Source organism: Myotis daubentonii, chromosome 17 (assembly GCF_963259705.1).
Source record: "Myotis daubentonii chromosome 17, mMyoDau2.1, whole genome shotgun sequence".
In the NCBI taxonomy this organism is placed as follows: Eukaryota; Metazoa; Chordata; class Mammalia; order Chiroptera; family Vespertilionidae; genus Myotis; species Myotis daubentonii.
The window spans coordinates 47,815,024-47,838,738 of record NC_081856.1 but is presented as its reverse complement, the minus strand read 5'-3'; the positions used below and the strand labels follow the sequence as shown (position 1 = coordinate 47,838,738).

Sequence of the window (23,715 nt, the reverse complement as noted above, 5' to 3'; positions counted from 1 at the left end):
CGTAATAAGTCTGTTAATTACCAAAGGATAGGATATGCTTACCAAGTATAAATGATTGTGATTCAAGCAGTGTCATTTTCCACTGCATGCTGAAACTTTTAATGTAAATTTTTCCTTAAATGATAGCCTGATTTTGCTGTGTGGTCATATTAATTTTAATTTAGTTAAGAGTGAAAGGATATTTCATTAATTAACTTTAAAAATGATTACATGTTTTAGTGTATTGAGGTTGTAACTATGCTATATGTTAGAGACTATTTTCAGCTTTGTCAGAACTTAAGGAATAAAGTCGAATTCTAAATAGGAACGTTTGTAAAATCACAACTCTTTATGCCATGAACCAACACTGTAACCAGAACAGGTGGTCAGGATAAAATGCCTTTGCTCTGAAACCATTTCTCTTCTATGTGTTGCACAGGGAGACCATGGGGGCCACAGCAGCAGTAAGGAAAATTATTATTCATTCTGCTCTCTGTCCCAGTCCTGTAACATAGTTCTGCTAAAATTTATTAGGAAAATCTCCCTAATCTTAGTGGTTGCAAGATTATATGGTCACACTGGTATCTTCCTGACAAAGCTTTGCTGTTAATTGTAACAAAAATGTCACACATACATGAATACCGCATCAGCCCTTCCCATTCCCAGTGTCCCCTCAGTTTTTTGTTTTTTGTTTTGAAAGGGCAGTGGAAAGTGAAGCCTTTTTCTCTCTCTCTTTTTCTTTATCACTTGTGTGATGTCACAAGATTGGTGTTGTGATGGGCTTTTCATTATATCCATTTTTTTAAGCCTTAAGTGAGCTTTCATTGTGGCAAAAGTTTAGGTTAATGTTTTTAAAATATTTATATTACATTGATAATTACATATTTAATCAGTATTAAACTTCATTAAGTATGATATTTAAATCAAATTTCATGTTTTATCCTTGGAATTAATTTTGGCAACTTCACTACTTCAAAGAACTGGATTATATTAAATTTTTTATCTAATATTTTGTTTAAATGAATTAAAATATATTTGTTTTTCCATGCAGATTTGAGTTCTGTGAACCTGCATTTGTGGTTGGCAATTGCCTCCAGATAGCATCTGACAGTCATCAGTATGATCGAATTTATTGTGGAGCTGGAGTCCAGAAAGACCATGAAAACTACATGAAAATATTACTGAAAGTTGGAGGCATTCTAGTCATGCCTATAGAAGATCAGGTAACTTCACCATCCTTTTGCTTAATGGCATAGAAAACAAACGCATTAGTTTAAGATGGGAAGTATCTAACACCAGTAAAGGTACAATGTAATTTTTAAAGAAGAAATAATCTTCATAGATCTATATACATTAAAAATATTGAAACAGACTCTTAATTATCTAACCAGAGGAGATATAGAAAAGTTCCCTCCACTACTATTAGAAGAGACTTGGTCTTTCACCCAAACTTAGCTACAGTCTTTGTGTTACAATAGTCCCCCTTATCCTTGGTTTCACTGTCTGTTGTCTCAGGTACCTGTGGTCAATCATGGTCTGAAAATAGTAAATGGAAGTGTCCAGAAATAATTCACAAGTTTCAAATTGTGCCACATTCTGAGTAGCATGATGAAATCTTGAGCCTTCTCACTGTGTCCTGCCTGGGACGTGACTCATCCCTTTGTCTATCATATCTACACTGTACACTGTCTGCCCTTTATCACTTAGCAGCATCTCAGTTACCACATCGACTGTTGAGGCAATACAGTACCTGTATTCAACTTATTTTTCTTAATAATGGCCCCAGAATGCAAGAGCAGTGATGCTGTCAATTTGTTTAGGTCAAAGAGAAGCCATAAAGTGCTTCCTTTAAGTGTAAAGGTGAAGGCTCTTGACTTAATAAGGCATTGTATTATTGCACATTATCACAACACGAATGGTGAGTACAATACCATAAGGTATTTTGAAAGAAAGACCATATTTACATAACTTTCATTATAGTATGTTGTTGTAATTCTGTTGGTTGTTTTTTGGAGCGTTTGTTTATTGTACTGATTTCAGAGGGAGGAAGGGAGAGGGAGAAAGAAATAGAAACATCAATGATGAGAGAGAATCATGGATAGGCTGCCTCCTGCACACCCCCTACCAGGGATCTTGCCCGAAACCCGGGCATGTGTCCTGCTCGACCTGGAAACCTGGAATGGAACTGTGAACTCCTGGTTCATGGGTTGACGCTCAACCACTGAGCCACACCAGCTGGACTGATTCTGTTTTATTAGCTATTGTTAATCTGTTACTAAATTAAATTTATCATAGGTATGTATGTATAAGAAAAAAATAGTTTTACACAGGGTTTAATGCTACCCATGGTTTCAAGTGTCCACTGGGAGTCTTGGAACATACCCCTGTGGATAACGGGGTACCGCTGCACTTGCCAAGCTGCTCCCTTCTTCATTTTTCTGACCTAGAGGTGTTCAGTTGAATGTGATGCTCTCTACTAGCTGTTCAATTTTCAACATTTTAAAATTCCTTTAACATCTAAAGAAAGAAATCCTATTTAGGGTTTGTTTGGACTGCTTAACTCCATTAAAGAAACAAGTAGCCCAGCCAGCGTGGCTCAGTGGCTGAGCGTCAGCTAATGACACAGGAGGTCACAGTTCGATTCCGGATCAAGGGCACATGCCTTGGTTGCGGGCTCGGTCCCCAGTGGGGGGTGTGCAGGAGGCAGCTGATCCATGATTCTCTCTCATCATGGATGTTTCTCTCTCTCTCTCCCTCTCCCTTCCTCTCTCTGAAATCAATAAAAATAATTTTAAAAAAAGAAACAAGTAAATTTTTAAACCTTCATTTAGTACTTCATAGACTCATTTGAGAATATTTTTCAGCTATTTGCCTGCCTGTGGTTTGTAATTATTAGTTATAACAAATGTATGAAATACTAATGTATTCAGAAAATGTGTGGATCTTACAAAAGCAAATTACTTTAAAAATGTATAAAAATGCATTTCAAAAAGTATGTTTAATATTCATATTAACTGGAATCTGCGATGTTTAAAACACCGTGTGATTTGTATGGCAGAAGATAGATTGTCTAAGATAACTGGGACCTGACATGATGTTCTGGAGTTTATATAACTTGAGAGTCCTTTAACATCACAAAATATTATTTGTATCTCAGTGGAGTTCACCATTATTATGCACTGTGCAAATTGTTTGTTGGTTACTAAAAAGACATAATACAAAAATATTAATTGAAAAATGTTCTTGGAAAAATGTTACTTGAATGTTTCTAGAGTTGAGACCTCCAGATGAACCATCTTTTTCTGTTTTCTTTTACAGTTTCAGATTCGGACATTTAAAATATGGCTTCCCACTGGTGTTTTGTTAGATATTTATTATATACTATTATACTGATGTAAAACATAATAATGATTTTTATCATATAAATTGAAGATATTAGCTTGATCAAGCTATGTCCTAGCTAATCTTTTTTTTCCCAAGGACTGATGATGGGTGTTTACTGAGTAGGTACAACTTCTAAACCCTTTATGAATAATTATACTTATTAGTGAAATATCAAATTGAGATTAGAATTAGAATATATATTTTCTTACCATTATGGAAGATCATGAAGTTGACTCACTGGTATAGTAATCAAAACATGTTTCTTTTAAAATATAATGCTTTATTTAACCAAACAACCAAACCTGTGTGAGACATACTTGAGAATCAATGGCAGGTACAGATTGAAATTATACCCCTAGAAGCCATCAGACCGCATTATACCCCTAGCAGCCATCAGGCCACATTGGGATATTCCATTTATGTTGAAATGCCTGTCTTCAAAAGGCAACATTTATAATTCCTACTTTATTCTTTTATAGTTAATATTTAAGTAAAAGTAATTTGGTTGCATTCAAATATCGGTGATTATATAGCAATGATTGGCAATTATTTTGTTAAAACAAAATTGTGACTGTAAGGAAATCACTTTTCCAGAATTAAGCTATTCTATTTCTTTTCCCCTTCTAAATAGTTAACACAAATTATGCGAACTGGACAGAATACTTGGGAAAGTAAAAATATTCTTGCTGTTTCATTTGCTCCACTTGTGCAGCCAAGTAAGAATGATAATGGCAAACCAGATTCTGTGGGACTCCGTAAGTAACTGATCCTTTACAACTGAACCGTGACTTCAATTCCGAGGCTTGGGGTTTAATGCACTCTATAATTATGAAGAATTAAGTAGATATGCAGTAATATATTCATTGGATTTATTCACTTTTCTGTTTAATAAAGCCCTGTCTTACACCAGACACTGTTAGCTGCCTTCATGGAAACATGAAAAGAAGGGGCAAGTGAAACAAAAATGAATTTATTAATTATAGTTGTGAGATTATTAATTATAATTTATTAACTTGGTGGCATTTTCCATATAGAGGACAGGAAACACAAAAGCCTTTATTTAGGCTGAAAAGAGCTTGGTCATTCCAAGACCAGAAATAAGTTTTAGGCTAGTTGAAGCTCACTGGCTATACTGTAGAGCAGCGGTTCTCAACCTGTGGGTCGCGACCCCTTTGGGGGTCAAATGACCCTTTCACCTAAGACCATCGGAAAACACATATATAATTACATATTGTTTTTGTGACTAATCACTATGCTTTAATTATGTTCAATTTGTAACAATGAAAATACATCCTGCATATCAGATATTTACATTATGATTCATAACAGTAGCAAAATTACAGTTATGAAGTAGCAACGAAAATAATTTTATGTTTGTGGGTCACCACAACATGAGGAACTGTATGAAAGGGTCGCGGCATTAGGAAGGTTGAGAACCACTGCTGTAGAGGATAGATTATATAAGAGTTTACTTATACTCGAGGAGAGAGTCAGTGTTGATGTGGTTATAGGTGGTTGTTTGAAGGTAGAAAAATAGTGGACTGTACAAAAGATGGTGTTGGAGGAAAAAGAGCGATCTAAGTTTTACTTGACTAGCTAGCTAGGTGATGGTACCATTTATTGATGTTTGGAAAACTGGGGGTGAATGGTTTGGAAATAGGTGTAGGAAGATCAGATATTTTATTTTGGCCATGTTTGTGTTTTCTATTAGCATTATAGATGTTAGGTACTCAAGTAGTGTATACTTACTACAAGAGGGAGGTATAGATTGAGAATCCTGAACATGAAGATGGCATTGTGAGAATGGATGGGAAGTTAGGGGAGAGTGGAGATACAGAGAAGAGGTGTTAGGAGATAAAACAGAGGATGGTGTATTGGCAAAGGAAGGGCCACTGGGGAACACAGTGAGCACAGTGTGTTGAAAACCAAGAAGGAATAGCATTTCAGAAAGGAGGGGATGATCACATTAGTGAAGGTTACTGAGAACTTGGGAAAGAAGACAGCACCATGAAGTAAAGTTCTTTACCATAAATGAACTTTACCGTAATAGACTTAATTATTTTAATTTTATTTTTAAATGAATTTATTCCATAGGAACCTGGCTTTATAGAGAGATTTGATTTTCTTTTCAGTGTGTGTTTCCTAATGGAAAAGGGAAGGGAAAGGATGAGACCACACCTGGCCAGTTGCTTCTTACACACTCACCAGCGGTACAAGCCACTCCTCCTGCCCTGGGAGGAATGAGGGTGGTGATGCAGAGACCCATGTCGCTCCGTGGTGCCACCTCCCGCGTGTCAGTCATGGGGCTCTCTTCCCGGACAGGGCTTACGGGCATCCTTCTCTAGCAGGAGCTGCCGCCAGAGGAGATGCAGTGAACACTTTATGGAGTCACAGACTCATAAATTCTGCACAAGACTCTTATTTTTATCTCATTTAGAAAGAAATTAGGTGCACTCAATTCTAAAAAATTTCAACCTTTTCTAATTCAGAAAGCATTATCAACTATTTTCTTTAAATATACCCATTAACATATTCTACTTAGAAAAAGGATTTGAGTCAAACTATACAGCAAATTGCATTAAACTATTATAGAAGGAAAATTTAAAAATAAGCATGACTAAAAATAAACAAAAAAGGATTATCAAAAAGACTCTGTATTAGAAATATGAAGTTACTCCACTGGGATGTTAAATTTAAACTTCCTTCCAGTCTGGTAAAAAAGAGATACGTTTTGGATGTGCTTTGGGGCCAAAAGGACCTGACTTCTTTTTAGCACCAGAATCAAGTAATTATCACTTGTATTCACATGCGTTAAATAGTTATTTCACTGAGGTCTACCTTCCTTGTTGCCTATACACATGCTTCCACACATATACACATGTACCAGTATTTTATATATGTGTAAAGTATATAATATATATACTATAGTTTATAGTAGGCTATACTATAATTGCTGAATACTTAAACTCCTTGCTAAAAGTAACAATAATAACAAAGTAAAACTAAAGTTCCCTCATGTTTTTCAAGCATTAAGATTATAGCTTATTTATGACAGTTTTGTTTAACCTATAATAGCTGGTTGCAGTTTCATAAAGAAAAGTAATGAAAAAAATTCTGACACAATTCAGTTTTACAGTAGCCTAACCATAAGCATAATGTGCATCAGATATAACTCTACTTACAGAGTTCCCTGTAGATTCCTGCAACAGCTATTTAAGTTTTTCCTTTGTAACTGACAGTATTATAACCCTCCGCATTTCTCTTTTTATCTGACAGTTTTTCTAGTTTAGTTTCCTTTCGAAGAGTTTTGGTTAAAAATGTGGCTTTATAATAACATATTTTATGAATAGCATGGATTGTAATATGCTTTAAATGAGCGATTTTTGTTCTCCCTCATTTTTAAGGATGTCAACACAAATAGATCTAGGTAGTTAATAAGACTGTCATTGGTTGGATTGATTGACATTTGTAATTGTGAATGTAAAGTAGGAATTTTATGGAAGAGGATAACATTGGGGAAGAGCCTAAATTAAAAAAAAATATTTATCATACTTCTGAAATATTTGTGGGTAAAATGAACTGTCTAAATTTTTTATCAAAATAATCTGGGTTGGGGATGGGAAGAAGAAATGGAAGTATTGATGAAGTAAGATTAGCTATAAGGGATAATTGTTGAAATGATTATTGAATATATGGGGTTCATTATACTATTGCCTCTTTTATAATACTTGAAAGTTTAAAATAAAGAGAAAGGTTCCGACTGGTGTGGCTCAGTGGTTGAGCATTGACCTGTGAACCAGGAGGTCACGGTTTGATTCCAGATCACGGTTTGATGCCCGGGCTGCGGGTTGATCCCCAGTATGGGGCATGCAGGAGGCAGCTGATCAATGATACTCTCTCATCGATGTTTCTATCTTTCCTTCTTCCTTCCTCTCTGAATCAATAATTTATATATTACATATATTTTATATATATATATATATATATATATATATATATATATATATATATATATGTTTAAAAATAAATAGAAGGAAAAAGTCATCAGTTACCAAAAGCAGCTTACAAAAATGAGTCAGAAATTATCAGTTTCCAATAAAAATAAAAAAACTTTATATAGTAATGTTTGCAGAATAAAAAATTTGAAAATTGTTTGTCAAAGTTTACTAGGATGTATGGAGAAGAAGAACAAGTTTCGCTTTTTATTTAACTTTCTGTTGAGAGAACATTTCATTATTATAGGGAGTTAAATTATAAAAGAATGTTAGTACCAACAGAAAAACCTGAAAATATACACATGCAGATCCTTTGCCAAATGTATTTTATAGCTATGAACTTGCTTATAAGAACAGTTAATAAAGTGTAGTTATAACTGTTTCTCAGAATAATCCCTGATTTTTATTCAACTTAAAGTCATATTTCTTTTTTTGTTACAAGACATTCTAAAAGTATGCTTAAAGTTCAGGGCAGGCCATTAGAAGTAAAGTTAAAAATTGTACACCAACTAAAGGAAACCCTATTTTCTCTATTTAACGCCCCCCCCCCCCCAAAAAAAAACACTTCTGTACTGCAGATGTGTGGAATTTTCCACAATGAGCAATTCTCCATTTCTTTGTGGACATCAACAGGGTGTCCGTATGCTCTAAATCTGTTCTGACACTAACCAGTGTTGTTAGTACAGACCCCACCAGTTAAGAGATTTGTCGCACAACACTTTCCTCTTCCTACAGCTTCAGACACCCATTGCAAGTCCAAGTTGTCATCTATGTTTCTGACAACCTGGCTGTAAATTAGAGGTTCCCATGACCCCCTCCTAGAGTTTGGTAATTTGTTAGAGTGGCTTACAGAATCCAGGAAAGCAGTTTACTTACTAGACTACTGGTTTATTGTAAAAGGATCCAACGCAGGAACAGCCAGATGGAATCGATGCATAGGGTATTCGAGAATGACATAGAGCTTCATGCCTTCTTACGGTATGTCATCCTCCCAGCACCTCCGGGTTCATAGGCCCAGAAGCTTTCTAATCACATGGTTGGATTCCCCTGGCAACCAGCCCGCCATGCTTAGGGGAAACCCAAAGGCACCTTATTAATGAAACTCAGGTGGGACTTATTATGAACACAGAAGATATTCCTTTCATCTTTATGATCTTATCATTTAGAAAATTCCAGGTGTTTTAGGAGCCCTGTGTCAGGAATGGGAAGCTAAATGTATACTTCTTATAAATTAAATATCACAAGGGACAAAAGAAACTTCATAAATCTTGGCACTGTACTACATTGAGCTATATGAAGTTGTTCTGTAGGTTAAAAGTGGTTTAAAGTAGTTAGTTTGGGGGTTTGACCTAAATAAAATGCCTTTTTCAATCTTTGTTAACAAATTAAAATGTAAGTGCTGAGTGCTAGGTTCTTATAAAATCTATATAGAGAATGTCTTTTGGGAAACAAGTAGAGTGTACATGTATCTATTAGAGATAATTAATTGTAATTATGGAGTGAAAGCTTCAATCTAAAATAAGATTTTATAGAGTAAGGATTAGTATTATTTGGTTCATTAAATCCTTATAACTGGAAGCATTAGAAACAAGGGAGTATCAAAGAATAGAAAATGTTGGGGATTTTTGAATAACTAGGGCTGAGAATTATTTCAGAGTTAGTGTGTCATTCAGAAGATCTTTGGGATGAAGTTTATGTGAATGATATTTTAGTACAGTCAAATCTCGGTTCAAATGTTGCCTTTGAGTTTTTAAAATAGATTTATTTCAATATCAAGAAGTATTAAAAATATGTAGAGTAAAAATCTTTCTACTATTCTTGTCCCCCAACTAGTTAATTCTCATGTACTCTGTTTATAAGTTCTTATTTTTTCTTCCAAAGGATTTTTATGAATATATAGAGGGTCACACGTGTATCTACACATATCAACCTCTGCACTGTCCACTGTCCTCACCCAAGGATATGTTTTACTGAGTTTAAAGAGAGGAAGGGAGAGAAAGAGAGAAACATTGTTCAGTTGCTAGTTGCCTCCTGTACATGCCCTGACTAGGGGTCGAACCCACAACCTTTTGGTGTATGGAACGACCCTCCAGTCAACTGAGTCACCCGGCCAGGGCTGTTCTCAGTTCTTAGAATGGTGCCTGGCAGTTGGTAAACTTCTGGAAATCTATGTTAGTTGAAAGTCAGAGTTTTTATACTTAAGTGTTTTCTAACATTCACTAAGAAATGCATTTTTTTCTGTGAATAAATGAATAATATATAATGCTCTTTTTATGTTTTGTGTGTGCTGTGTTTTTATAGCCCCCTGTGCGGTCAGGAATCTGCAGGACTTGGCTCGTATTTATATTCGACGCACACTTAGAAATTTCATAAATGACGAGATGCAGGCCAAGGGGATTCCTCAGAGAGCTCCACCCAAAAGGAAAAGAAAGAGAGTTAAACAGAGAATTAACACTTACGTCTTTGTGGGTAATCAGCTTATTCCTCAGCCTCTAGACAGTGAAGAGGATGAGAAAATGGAAGAAGAGAAAGAAGAGGAAGAGAAAGATGACAGTGACGCCATGAAGCCAGAGGAGCCACCTCAGAACCTACTGAGAGAAAAAATCATGAAGCTCCCCCTCCCTGAGTCTTTAAAAGCTTACTTGACATATTTTAGAGAAAAATAACTTAAATCACGAAGAAAGAATGCCTACTGATAATTCCTTAAGTCTTGAAAATGTAGCATTTGTTAGAAGTTAAAGGAGAGAGAAATCTCTCTTACCAGCGAATTACAGTGGGGGGGGGGGGGGGAGTACAACGATTCTGTCTTACTAATGATGTATTCAGTGATTAAAAATAATCCCTTTTATAAAATATATTTTTCTTTAAATCTTGGAAAAATTGCTGTTTTAATTCAGTGACTTCAAAAGTGGAATACAACAATAGTCAAGACTTTGTGTACTGTAAGTCTTTCTGATTCCCCACAGATTTGTAGTAGTGAGGGGTGGACTTCATTTTATATAAGGTTAAATAATTGTTAAGCATATACAACCTTATTTGAATTGCAGTTTGCCTTTCCTCTATGGAAACTCAAATGCTTTGTAGACCCACTTACCTTCCTATTTTTTGCAATCACTGTTGCTGAGTTACTATAGATGCATTCCGGGCAATATATGAGTGCAATAACAATAAAACATTGAGGAATTTAGCTTTAAAAAAGCTTCATGGAATTCAACAGCACTGCTACTTTTGCTTTTGAATCTATTGCCAAAAGACACGGGGAAAATACCTGCTTCTCTCATAGAGATTTTAAGAGCATACATCAAGTGAACATTAAGTAAAACGTATATGCTTAATACTCATAATTTGTATGGACCCTTTACATTTTCAGTATTTAAAAACGATGAGGTTATATTACTCTGGAGTTTTAGAAGATAGTATATTTAGGATTGTTTTTTCTATAGTTCACTGTGTAAAGTATTTGGTTTTAAAAAATCCATTTTCTGTATGACTGTTGAAAGCACAGTGAGTGAATGAAAAGCATGAGTGATGGCCACTTCTGGATCGTGCTCCGTGGCAGGGCCTGAGCAGAGTTGGTTATAGCAGGTGCACTTTAGCAAATGGAACTTCTAGTTCATCTGAGAACTTATCTTTGGCTGAGCTAGTCTACATTTGCTTTGAAATTCATTTTCGTAGTATAAGAAATATTCACAGAAATTGTATATAGATGCCTTTTGCTTTGAAAATCTAGTTCCAAGTCATAGTGTAATCTTTGGGACCCACATTGTGCTCATTTAATTTCTTCCCATGTCTCTTGTTTCTTTTGGTAAAATTATAATGATTTTCTTTCTTTTTTTTTTTTGCTGAATGTCACATAATTAAACTATCATTTGACTGTTAGTTACAGCTTTTCAGTGATAACACAAGTAGTAAATGCCATTTTTTAGTGTCTTTTCATCATACTAGGGCCTGAAATCAGTCATTTTTGTTAAGAAGTTATGCGATATAGCCTAGTTAGTAATTAGTGTCACAAGGATTATGTATTATTTAAAATGAAAATCTGAGAGTATCACTTACTACCATCAGCATCACTGTTAAAATAGTTGATCAAATATGCTTCAGGAAACCCAATCAGTGTACAGTGAAAGGATTATCACCTCTGCAAATACTCAATTAGTAATACATAGATGCTTTTAAAAAAGATATCAGTTCTGGAAATGCCACATGTTTAAAAGCAGGTGTTTAAAATATTCTAAGCATAAACGATCCTAAATAAATGGGAACATTTCAGTCACATAAAAGATAATTTCATGGAAGGTGTTTGTTTTATACCAGTGACAGAGGCTAGGAGTTGGGTTGGAATATCTCCACAAATTTTCTCAGATTATTACTAAACTGTTACTGTTAAACACCTCATGCCATTTCTATCAAGGAAGTAGTTTTATACAATTGTCATCTATTTTATTTTGAATTAAATTTTAGTTTTAGAAGTTTAATCTTGAGTTCCTGGTACTCACGTTTTTTTACCCAGCACCCCTCCCCACACATTGGTGGTTTTCGGAGCTGATCCAGATATGCAGACATACATAGTCTTAATGGGGATTTCACTGTCAGGAGAGAGCTTTTATCTAGGCTGACTTTGGAGGTTGGCTTTTCCATCGCGTGTTTTAGTCTGTTGACCTTGGCAAAGTGTACAGCAGGTTTTCACGATGGCATGTTTTTGTCGTTGAAAGTATCCTTTTTTATTTTAAATGCATTCATTTTACAGCTGTGACTTTATTATTGACTTTAAAGAGAGAAATAGAAATAAAAACGGATAAGTCAACTGAAAGCCCTTTTATGTATTAATGGGAATATGTTAGAGTGATTAACAATATGTTGGGTTTGTGTTTATTTTTCAATGCATTCATGTTTACTTGAATATAGGTGATTATGCTTTATAAGTGGAGAAGTAGCAAGTAAAAGATGAAGTAAAATTAATTGAAAATGATGAGCATATCATGTGATTGTTATAGCCAGATAAAACAATAGAAATAATCTAACCCAGTAAATTATTTTGCAAGAGAAAGTAGGCCTGGGGAGGTAGCATGATTTCCTAAATCAGACAGCTAGTTGGAGATGGCTCAAAATAGTGTCCAGCATCTGATAAATCCCAGGGAATTTGTCAATGGCACCATAACTACTAAGAAAATAATTTAAATCTGTACTGCTTATTGGTCTATATATTTGGTTCTAGTACCAATAAAGGAAAATGGCATTAAAATGGCACATGTAGTGGTTAAAATAAAATATAAAAATAATGTGTTGGTTTCTAGCTGTCTGAGGGCATAAAAGTGAAGCAAAACTTGTTAAATTGTGGGAAGACTTGGAAAATTATTTTAAATAAACAATTGCATATAATGAAACCATTTTTCAGTGGCCTGGCTTTTTTTTTAATGTAGGAAAACTCAGTACATCTATGAGTATATGCTGCATTACAGTTACAGTGGTCTGTATTTGGACATCTAATATCCCTTTGGCTGTTGCCACCTCTGAAGAGTGTAGGGTTCTTAAAAAATTATTTTCGTAAAATATTTAGTAGTTATGAAGGATGTTTATAAAATATGTGTGAAGCACAAGGAATAATTCAGTGTACATGTCAATACAGCAAATCCTCAATGCTATTGATAGGTTCTTGGAAACTGATCTTAAGCTAAACAATATAAAACGAAACCAATTTTATCATAGGCTAATTGATAAAAATTAAGTTTCTCTCTTCTATTTTTGATCACAAAAACATCACCAAACTTCTAAATAGATCTCAAATCACACCTAATGTTAAACATTGAGATAAATGTGAGTTATACATCGATTTAAGAAAGATGAATAAAAATAAGATCACTATTTTTCAACCCGCTTATTCCTGTTCGAGGCTGTGGGTGGCCAGGAGCCTCCTGGCAGCTTGGTGCGCGCACACATACAGGGACAATTTAGACATGCCATACACCTCGTGTGCACATCTTTGGGATGTGGGAGGAAACCAGACTGCCCAGAGAAAACCCACACGGACAGGGAGAGTGGGAAAACTCCACACACGGTGGCCTCACCAGGAATCTTATTTTTCCTCATCAACGTAACGAAACGATGTTGAAGGAAAATACGTTATTCAAGTGTGTGTGTTCCTACTGGTAGGCTGGCCTACTTGCTTTACTATTATCTGTGCTCCTTCACAATCTCATCTTAATCCATCCCTTTTCATGGGTAACTCTTTTGTGTTTATCATGAATTTGCTTTTGCTGTAGTCCTTTTATCACATGCACTTTTCTGTAAACTTTATATAAGTGGAATCATACTTTATGTATTCTTTTGCAATGCAATTTTCCACTCACATTTACCCTTCTGACATTCAACTATGATGTATCTAGTTAGGTTACTTACATTGACATCTCACATTTTAATTCTACTGTGGATGGACATGTATTTTCCCCTCAAATAATTCAGTTGTGAACATTCTTCAGCGTGTTCGTGGCTATACGTGAGCAAGTCTTAGTGTGTATATAAAGGAGAATTACTGGATCATGGAACATGTTTATATTCACCTTTAGTAGATGGTGCAAGTGTTTCCCAGTGTAATAATACATGTTCCTTCCAGGAGCATTCAAATGTTCCATTTTTCCATCTCCTCACCTACATTGGGTTCTGATTTTTGCCTCTTTGGTAGGGGCTTTGTGACTTAATAAGGAGGGGTGTGTGTGTGTGTGTATGTGTGTGTTTAGTCTCTTCAAGTGTTTCTTGATTTTAGGTTTTCTATAACGTTTCTCATAGCAATTGTAGGAGTGAGAGTGAAAAGGAAGAAATTGGCTTTTTGGTTTATTGCTACTTAGACAATAAAAGACACATGAACAATGTCCAGAATACTTAAAAGTTTATTTTAAAATAAATCATTCTTGTTCATAGAGATTAATTTTTTTCTTCTGATCTTCATGTCTTAATCAAAAGCCCCACATGTTTAAGTTTGAACATTCTGCCAAAAGAGGGCAGTATTCACCTTCAGTAGAATGTAAAGGGACAAGAAAATTACTGGAGAGAAGGCCAATGAATTTATTTTTTCCCATAAGGTTGACAAAATTCGATAAGCTAGCTCTCCACTCACTAGATTTATCTCCCAGTCCAGTCATCCGGGATTGTCGCCTAAACTGGACCATCCATGTTTCAATTTGTTTTTCTATTACTTGCACAGTTTTTAAAGTGCTAGTTTAGGATGAAATTTGTTTGAAAATTTCAGTCTTTAAAGATAAAGCCAAAACCCTCCTTAGATAACTGCTTACAGAGTGACCAAAAAATACGCATTTAACTGCGGGGCATATTCGCTGAAGAAGGCTGCGCTTTTCACCAGGGTGTCCCCAAAGGGGGGGGGGGGGGCGGGGGCGCTCGCCTCAGTGCCAGGGCCAGGGCTGGTTAAAACTGCTCACGAAAAACAGAGTCCAGCCACCGGTGCTGAGGCCAGAGGTTGCTCAGAACCAGCCTGGTTCTGAGAGGGGCAGAAATAGGATGGGGAACTAGCTAGAATTGTAAGAAATATTAATCATGCTCTATTAACCGTGATTGTTTTATTCTGATTAAACAAGGCACATCCTAACTTGGCTGGCAGCTGCACTCAGGACCTGGGAGCTCACTTAGGTCAGCCCTTCCTCCCCGTTTGGAGCTGCCTGTTATTTGGAAAGCACTAATTTAAGTTGAGAGTGTGGTTCCAATTTTCCAATTTATTATGTGCTGGACTCTGCATTTATTCTGTTCACTGTTGGGCTTTGTCCTGCATGTGCCTCCCACGTGGGTGATGGTCTCAGCCTCAAGCCCATGAAATGCTATTGGTTTTCCAAAGCAGACCCTCCAAATCGTCCCGAAGAATACCGGGTACACAGAAGCCTTACTGAACAACAAGTAACTAATCCGCACCTAGGAGGCACTGTGGGATGGGAGAATAAGCCAGAATTTAGGAACCAAATGGGTCTGGGTTCAAGTCCTACTTCCTTGAAAATGACATGTATATGGTCCATCAGCTTCCTGGTAATTTAAGCATTTTATTTTTATGCTTGAAAATATCAAACGAAGTCTCACTCTAAAAACTAGCAAGACAGTGTCTGGAACATTTGACCATATCTTTGCATTGTCAGAGCACAGCCCTAAAGGGGCCTTCATGCTAGGAAACACCCCTGCCAGTTCCTGTCAGGTAATATCAAAGCCTTTAGTGAGAGATGGGATAGCCTGTCCAATCGAGTGCCATGGACTTACTAGTAAATAAAATAAAATACTATGTAAGGTCCAATTGGGACTCAGATTTTGCTTTTTAGGTTTTTCAAAGAAAAGAATTAGCACTCCTCCGACATCCTTTTAAGAAGGTAATGAACAGACTGAAAGGACATTGACAGTGTAAGTGTGGAGAGTGCCAGTCTGAGCCTGATGGCCTTACAGACGAAATGTGTGGTGTCTGGGGTGAGTTCTCAATTTCTTGGTGTATCAGTTTCCTCTCTGTAAAATTAGATGCTGATAGTGTTCGCCCTCCAGGGTTATTCTGGGATTAAATGAGTTAATGCATGTTAAGAACTTAGAAAGTGTCTATAGAAGTGTTCACTATTATTAATTACTAGAGGCCAGATGCACAAAATCGTGCAAGAGTAGGCCTTCCTTCACCCGGCTGCCGGCACCCGCTTCCCTCTGGCACTGGGACCCTGGCTTCTCTTGCAGCCCCGGCTTTGTCCAGAACAGTGGTTCTCAACCCTCCTAATGCCGCGACCCTTTAATACAGTTCCTCATGTTGTGGTGACCCCAATTTCATTGTTACAAATTGAACATAATTAAAGCGTAGGGATTAATCACAAAAACCATATGTAATTATGTGTTTTCCGATGGTCTGTGACCCCTGTGAAAGGGTTGTTCGACCCCTAATGGGGCCGCAACCCACAGGTTGAGAACCGCTGGTCCAGAAGGACGGAAGGACATCTGGTCGAATTAGCATATTACGCTTTTATTATTATAGAGCATGTTTATAACTAAGGACAGGAGCTATAAACTCAAATACCTACAGGAAACTGGCTGGTAAGTACTTTGAGGAAACTAGGGTGCATGGAAGACATATTACTGGGTAGATGGGATGATGGACAACTGACCAGGGGCTTGGCAGCTGAGGGACCATGAGGAGAGGGAGGTGTGGCAGCCTGATGGGTCAGCCAGGTCCTCAGCTGATTGCTGTCCTGTGGAAATTTGGGCTTGCTAATAACTTGCCAAATTTTTCAATAAACGATGGATATAAAAAAATAAAATTTTCTACCTTTTAAATACTAGTAGCTTATTACATTTTTAAAAGTGAAAGGCCAGGGACTTGTAGTTTGTGACCTCAATTAGAGAGCTGGCATAAAAGCTGAGAAATGTATATAAAGTCTATAAAAATTGGTCCCCTATTTCTTATGGTTCAAAAACCTTTGAATAGGATTACATTTTCAGGTAAGCAATATCACGAAGGACCACAACTAAACACATTAAGATAAGACAAATAGAATCTGGCTATATTTCAGGAGAATCAGAGATTTTGTTAAACCATACTTAAATACATATGTATTATCACTATAACAGTGAAAACAAGGTCAATAACATATTTAACACTACAAATGGCCAAAACTGATTAGTAAATATTAATGAGTAATATTGTTACAATTTTTTCTTGTTTTACATTCAAAAGTATGTAGCGTGTGAAGTTTTAAATATGTGATTTAAAGGCATTTCCCTTATGTACAAGCCTTGCTTTGCCCTCTAAATAATACAAAACTTGAGCAAAAAGCTGGTGGCAGGAAATGGGAAAATGATTTAACCTCAGTCATGAAAAGAATGGATCCAGCTGATAAAGATTTCACCTTATTCAAGAAGAAAATAGGATTCTTTTCGCGCTCTCCAGTGTCAATTGCAGCCGGGTGTCTTTTTTCCTTTCACTTAACCCTCAGGGGTTACTTTTACCTTTGGAATAGAATTTTTCATAACTTTTTTATAACTGACATAACTTGTTGGCTTTGATCCCTGAACAGTAGTGAAAAGGCTTGAACTCGGTAAACGTTTCCCCCATTTGGCCTGATTGAAGCAAAGCCGGAGGGGGCTCAGCTGAACTGACATGCACACTCGCGCCTCCTTCGGTTGTTGATCTGTCACGGAGAGAAATGGGATTGGAATGCATTTCCTATGGACACCTGCTTCACAAGCCGGGGGGGACTATTTCAGCGATGTCCCCAGTCTCGGGGGCCGGCCACCGCACAGCCTCCCCGGCCTCAGGACGCAGCCAGGGCGTTTCTATGAGGAGCTGGGGGAGGCTGCTGGGAAGGCCAGCTGAGTGTGCATGCAGCCCAAGCGCCAAGAGTGGGTGAGGGGACCGGGAGGAGAGGCCCCTCCAGGGGTGCGGAGAGGTAAAAGCTTCTGGTGGTTGACACCCTTGTCCAGGGTGTGACCCGCCCCTGATATTTGGGAGTCATCCTTCAGTCAAACCAACTTCCAGGGACATTAGATTAGGAGATAATGAGTGGCAGCCGGGTCATGCTCACGTGGGGTTCCCTGCGGGCCGCAGTTGGAGATGCCCAGCAGGCAGCTACAGGGGCCTAGAGCCCGGATCTGTGATGCTGGGCGCTTCTGGAGAGTGTGCTCCAGGGAGGGTGCAAGGCGAAAGGAGTGGGATCAGGACAGCATCTCCAGGAACACGCGGCTGAAAGGGTGGAAAGGAGCCCACAAGTGGCAGAAAGAAAGAAAATGGTCTGAGAAGGCCAAGCCAGGGAGGGTGCGGCTCAGATGTTTCCCGGAGGGAGGTGCGGCCCGGGTGCGGCAGAGCCCAGCCTGGACAATGAAGGACAGCCTGGCGATCAGGATGGTGGATGGCTTAGCCAAAGCAGCTTCAGCAGCGAGCGGGGGGGACAGAAGCCAGATGGTAAGTGTGAAGGAGGAATAGGCTTGCTTTTCCAGATTTCAGAACTTGGTTGTGTCGTGGCCTGTCTCAAGGACAGGGATTAGAATGGGTATTCCTCTTGAAAGAACATAGACTTTATGGAGAGAGCTTATCCCACAAGAGGGAGGGAGTAATCTCAAAAGATATCATAGTGTTCATTTCCGTTTTGCAAATGGAAAGCTACGGGTACAGAAAACAGATGAGGAGTTGAAGGAATTCGAGATTAGAAGAGGCCCATCTACAAGTGGCACCAATAGCCTACTGGTGAACCTGAACTGACCATATTTTGATCCTGGTGGTACTCAATCGTATACGCTTGTCAAAACTTGCAGAACTCTATGCTCAAGAGGCTGACTTTTACTATCTAAAATTTAACTTGAAAATTAGTAAGATAAATTTAACTTATCTTAAAAATTAAGAAAAGAATATTTTGAGCCCTAACCGGTTTGGCTCAGTGGATAGAGCGTCGGCCTGTGGACTGAAGGGTCCAGGTTCGATTCTAGTCAAGGGCGTGTACCTTGGTTGTGGGCATATCCCCAGTAGAGGGTGTGCAGGAGGCAGCTGATCGATGTTTCTCTCTCATGGATGTTTCTAACTCTCTATCCCTCTCCCTTCCTCTCTGTAAAAAATCAATAAAATATATATTTTTAAAAATGACAATTTCAAAATTATTTTTTAAAAAAAGAATATTTTGAGGTCATGAACCATTTAAAATATACACATAATTCCACTTTGTTAATACAGTTGACTTAAACAATATGGGTTTGAATCACACAGGTCCACTTGATATACAGATTTTTTTTCCAATAAATATACAGTCAGCCTTCTTATCCTCAGCTTTTGCATCCTCACATTCAACCAATCACAGGTGGAAAATAATATTTTTGATCTGAGATTGGGCATCTATATATGCTGAGAGCTGACTCTATGCATTTTTTTCAATACCATCCTATATAATAAAAGCCTGATATGCTAAGTGTCTGACCATTCATTCCACTGGTCAACCAGTCAATATGACACACACTGACCACCAGGGGGCAGATGCTCCAACCAGTAGGTTAGCTTGCTGCTGGGGTCCAGCTGATCAGGACTGAGTGAGAAGGGCTTTATACGCCCTGGAGCCCTCCCGTGGTCCTTCCCCGCCCCATCATGCACCAGTGGGGTCCTCGGCCTGGCCTATGCCCTTTTGCAATCTGGGACCCCCTGGGGGATGTCAGAGAGCCAATTTCAGCCCAATCCCCAAGGGATCCCACTGGTGCACGAATCCATGCACTGAGCCTCTGGTTTTATATACAGGACTTGAGCATCAGCAAGTTTTGGTATCCACAGGGATCCTGGAACTAACCCTCCCCACAGATAAGAAGGAATGGCTGTAATTATGATTTGGGGAAGTCAAAATTTACATGGAGATTTTCAACATGAGTCAATATCCCTGACCCTCACATTAGTCAAAGGCCAATTGTATGTAGTTAACTTTTAAAAAATCCATATTTTGCTCTTCTTATTCATATATACCCCTCCTCCCAAGCATAGTTATCTATTTTATATTGTATTTTTGTGGGAATATATTTTCACAAACATTTAAATCCATGTGCTTGTATACAAACTAATGTTTTACCTCTATATAAACATAGACATATGTGTAGAATGACATTTATCTAAAATGAATAGTGCACAATTTTGTGGTTAGGAGATTTAATATAATAGCTATTATTTTTTTGTTTTGTCTTGTATTCTTAAGTGCTTAAATTACCTCTGATGAGCATATACTCTTCAAATTTTTTTTCAGTAGAAAAACGTAAAAAATGAGAGATGTTCCTTTGCTTACTGAAATAATATAGATGTCAGACTTGTTTTTAAATGATGTATGTGATCAATATTTGATAGAACTGTAATTAAAGACAGCTGTGGCCTTGTATGACATGACGTGATGAGCTCTTCTCAGTTACAGATGACCAGATCATGATGCCTGGTCAGACCAGTCTTCTCAATATAGACTCAGCTTACCATGGACCATTGTGAAGATACCAACGTTGTCGTGTTTTCCAAAGTTGTAACTCTGGTTGTTTCAGTAATTTGTCAAATAACAACTTTCTTCAATCTCTAGCTTAGAGGTCAGATAGTTTATCTTCATAAATATTGATGAGCCAGAACAGGTCATGTCCCAAGAAGTCAGCCCCCAAGGCAGACTGCTCACATCTGCTCCTGTTCATTACAGCTCTGTCTCTCAGGATCCTGCTCTTCACATATGTCAATCATGCAAGTCTAGCCCAAGAAGTGAAAAGATACGTGTAGTAAATAGTATTTGCTTTTATTTTTTCGTATGCTCCATTAAAAAAGATACAGTTTTATTAGTATTACATTAATAAACTTAAAGAACAAGATGACAAGTTATTGCCACAGATATTAATTTATATCTACAAACATCCACCAAAACAATAAAAAAATGAAATAAATATATTTACATTTCATATTCCTGGTATTTCCTTTTATTTTCACATATATAAAATATATAACATTTACAATATTTTATTTATCTTCCAAAGGAACGTCCAATGTGCAAAAAAATGAGTTATAATTTTAAAGTATGAAGGAATAAGAATAAATCATAAATAACAGTTCTAGAGTGACAAAGTGATTCTTTAAGGAGAGCTCATGAGTATAGAAGTGTTAAGAGTGGCAAACTATTTGTTTTTTAATATCAGAACATCTACACTTACCTTAAAAAAAAGTAAAGCACAAGATTGTCCTTGTGCTTATAAAGTTCTCCACACTGCTGATTTCTAGCAGTAATTCTAAATTTTTAAATCAGTACTTTTCACAATAACAAATTAAACTTTTCTCAAATCCAGCATTCAAAGTAGACAAAGTTGATAAGCAAGCCTTGTCATCAATGAGGGAAATGTCGATGTACAAATTAATGCTTTCTCTGCTTACATGGATAATATGGACTTGACATTTATTTTCAAGTAATTACTTTTCTACTTGCTAGATGACAGTTCTGTGAGCAAAGGCTTTCAAACTATAAGTTGGTGTAAGCCTGGAAAATGGGCAATAAATTACTAGTTGATTATTCTCCCTTAAAAATAGTGTTGGATGATGCATGTTAGGCTACACATTATACTTACATTACCTATGAAAGTAGTTTTAAATAAATATTTGTTCCAATAAAACAAATATAAAATGCCCCTGCTTCCATTTACTTCAGCTTAAATTAATTGGGGTTTTTTTTTTTTACAGGCAAACTACATTATTATAGTAGTTAGCAAAATTGGAAATACTTGAACTCCCTAATCTGACCTTAGTATCTGTAATACAATATTCTTTTTGAGCTTGCACTATGTACAACTATAATGAACCCTTTAAAAGTGCGTATACACACACGTATACATATAAATATATGTATATATGCATCGTGTACACACACACATATACCAAGGCACTGGAGGGGTTAACACAAAATTAAACATTCTGCTGTCAAAATGTTCTCTAGTATAAACTAGGTTTTAATGTGAATACTTCCAATGCTTCTAAAACTTAATTCCATGAGAAGTTGAGATTTATCTCAGTATTTTTCATACCTAAGCTCTCTCATTCAGTAATCCAAGTTATGACAAATGATAGTGGCTAATATTTGCACTGTAAAAGAAAATGTTACATACTACCTGCTAACAAATGAAAAGTAGAATAGTATTTTTAATAGGCGGCTGCTCCACCAATTATATAATGTAGTAATTTAGACCTTTTTATCAATAGTATCAAAAATAAATGCGGTATTATCATAAATTTTAATTCAAGTTACCATTTACAATGCAAATTTAAAGATATTAAGTATATGTATTTGAAATATTCTTCATATAATCTGTGGTTAACATTTCATTATATATACATATGTATATACACATATATACGTGTGTGTGTGTTTGTATCTTTGTGTTTGTGGCACGAGGAGATATATACCCATACATATCTCCTTTGTGCACCTTTTCCTTCATCATACACATAAGCACAGGCTAGAATAATTTTATGGTGTCACAAAAAAGGTACTTAAATAAACTGCCTTTTGTATATTTCAAATGGAGCTTTTAAAAATCTAGCATTCATTTTTCAATAATTACATTACCCTAACATAAAGTTTGACACGTTTCTCTTTTAGCTACCTTGCCCATTTCGTGTTTCCATGAGACTGGATTATCACACTGATGACACACGGATGTCACCCCACGGTAGCCTCTAGTTAGTAGCAAAGATTCTGTAATGAACTGGCGGCTCTCTGCAGCTTCACCTCCCTCTGAGGTCGATGCCGCCCTGTTTTCCTCCGTAAGGTCAATAGTCGCCCGGGAAAGCCTGTGGTTGGTGGGCTTCTTATTTTGAATGACTGTTGTGTCTGATCGATAAATAATGAGTAGTATTTCCACAGCATTACCTTCCTTATGGAGATGTATTTAGTTTTGTGATCAGAATAAATTATATTAATTATTGGTGAATTTTCCACAGTTCTTTTAATAATGTGTCCTAGGCCCAACTTAATACTTGCCCATGTATAATTATGAAACTTACCTTTAAAAAAAAATTTAATGTGATTCAGAATTGATCAGATGAAAAGTAAACTGAAAATCTATGATGACAGAAATAGTTGGATATTAAATTTTTAATTATGATGGTAGTGCCTTTTTACAAATTATTTTTCCCTCTTGAGTGATATTTTTCTCTTATTTAAAAAATAAATCATGCCGAAACCGGTTTGGCTCAGTGGATGGAGCGTCGGCCTGCGGACTGAAGGGTCCCAGGTTCGATTCCGGTCAAGGGCATGTACCTGGGTTGCGGGCATGTCCCCAGTGGGGGATGTGCGGGAGGCAGCTGATCGATGTTTCTCTCTCATCGATGTTTCTAACTCTCTATCTCTCTCCCTTCCTCTCTGTAAAAAAATCAATAAAATACATTTAAAAATAAAAAAATAAAAAATAAATAAATCAAACCACCTTATTAGATTCTTGGTCATTTTCATGTAGAAATAATCCAGTTTTGATTTAGTTGGGGACATTGGTGTGAATTTAAAAAAGCATATTTTCCTTTTTTAATGGTTAGCTGGTTGTTTACAGGGAGATCTCAGTACAGCTGTAGTGAAGGGTGGAAAATATTTTCCACATGATGCAAATCGTTATGTAAGATCTGGAATCTGAGTCATGTGTTACCCACCTCCTCCCCCCATGATTTCATATTTCCAGCCTCTTCACATCTACGTTCCAAAGAAAATATACCTGAAAGAATCCGCATTGTTTAGAATTATATAATAACTTGTGTTGACGTGGTAAGATAGAAGTTTAAATTTTTTAATTTTCAGATCTTACTTTATCATTAAATGTTCCTAAAAATGGGAAAAAAATTATTGAATGAACATGAGTAATAGCTTTGAGACTG

At 36.8% G+C, this 23,715-nt stretch overlaps 1 protein-coding gene across 7 annotated transcripts in view; it reads left to right on the top strand.

Moving 5' to 3' along the window:
• The window catches only part of PCMTD1 (protein-L-isoaspartate (D-aspartate) O-methyltransferase domain containing 1), a 47,170-nt gene extending 34,425 nt beyond the window's left edge, over window positions 1-12,745 (top strand). For all 7 annotated transcript variants that reach the window (XM_059672274.1, XM_059672275.1, XM_059672276.1 and 4 more), the window contains 3 exons: window positions 1,031-1,202; window positions 3,995-4,118; window positions 9,660-12,745. In XM_059672274.1, coding sequence (XP_059528257.1) covers window positions 1,031-1,202; window positions 3,995-4,118; window positions 9,660-10,024 — 661 coding nt within the window. In that variant the 3' untranslated portion in view covers window positions 10,025-12,745. The remainder of the gene's footprint in view (window positions 1-1,030; window positions 1,203-3,994; window positions 4,119-9,659) is intronic.
• The last annotated feature ends 10,970 nt before the right edge of the window (window positions 12,746-23,715 follow it).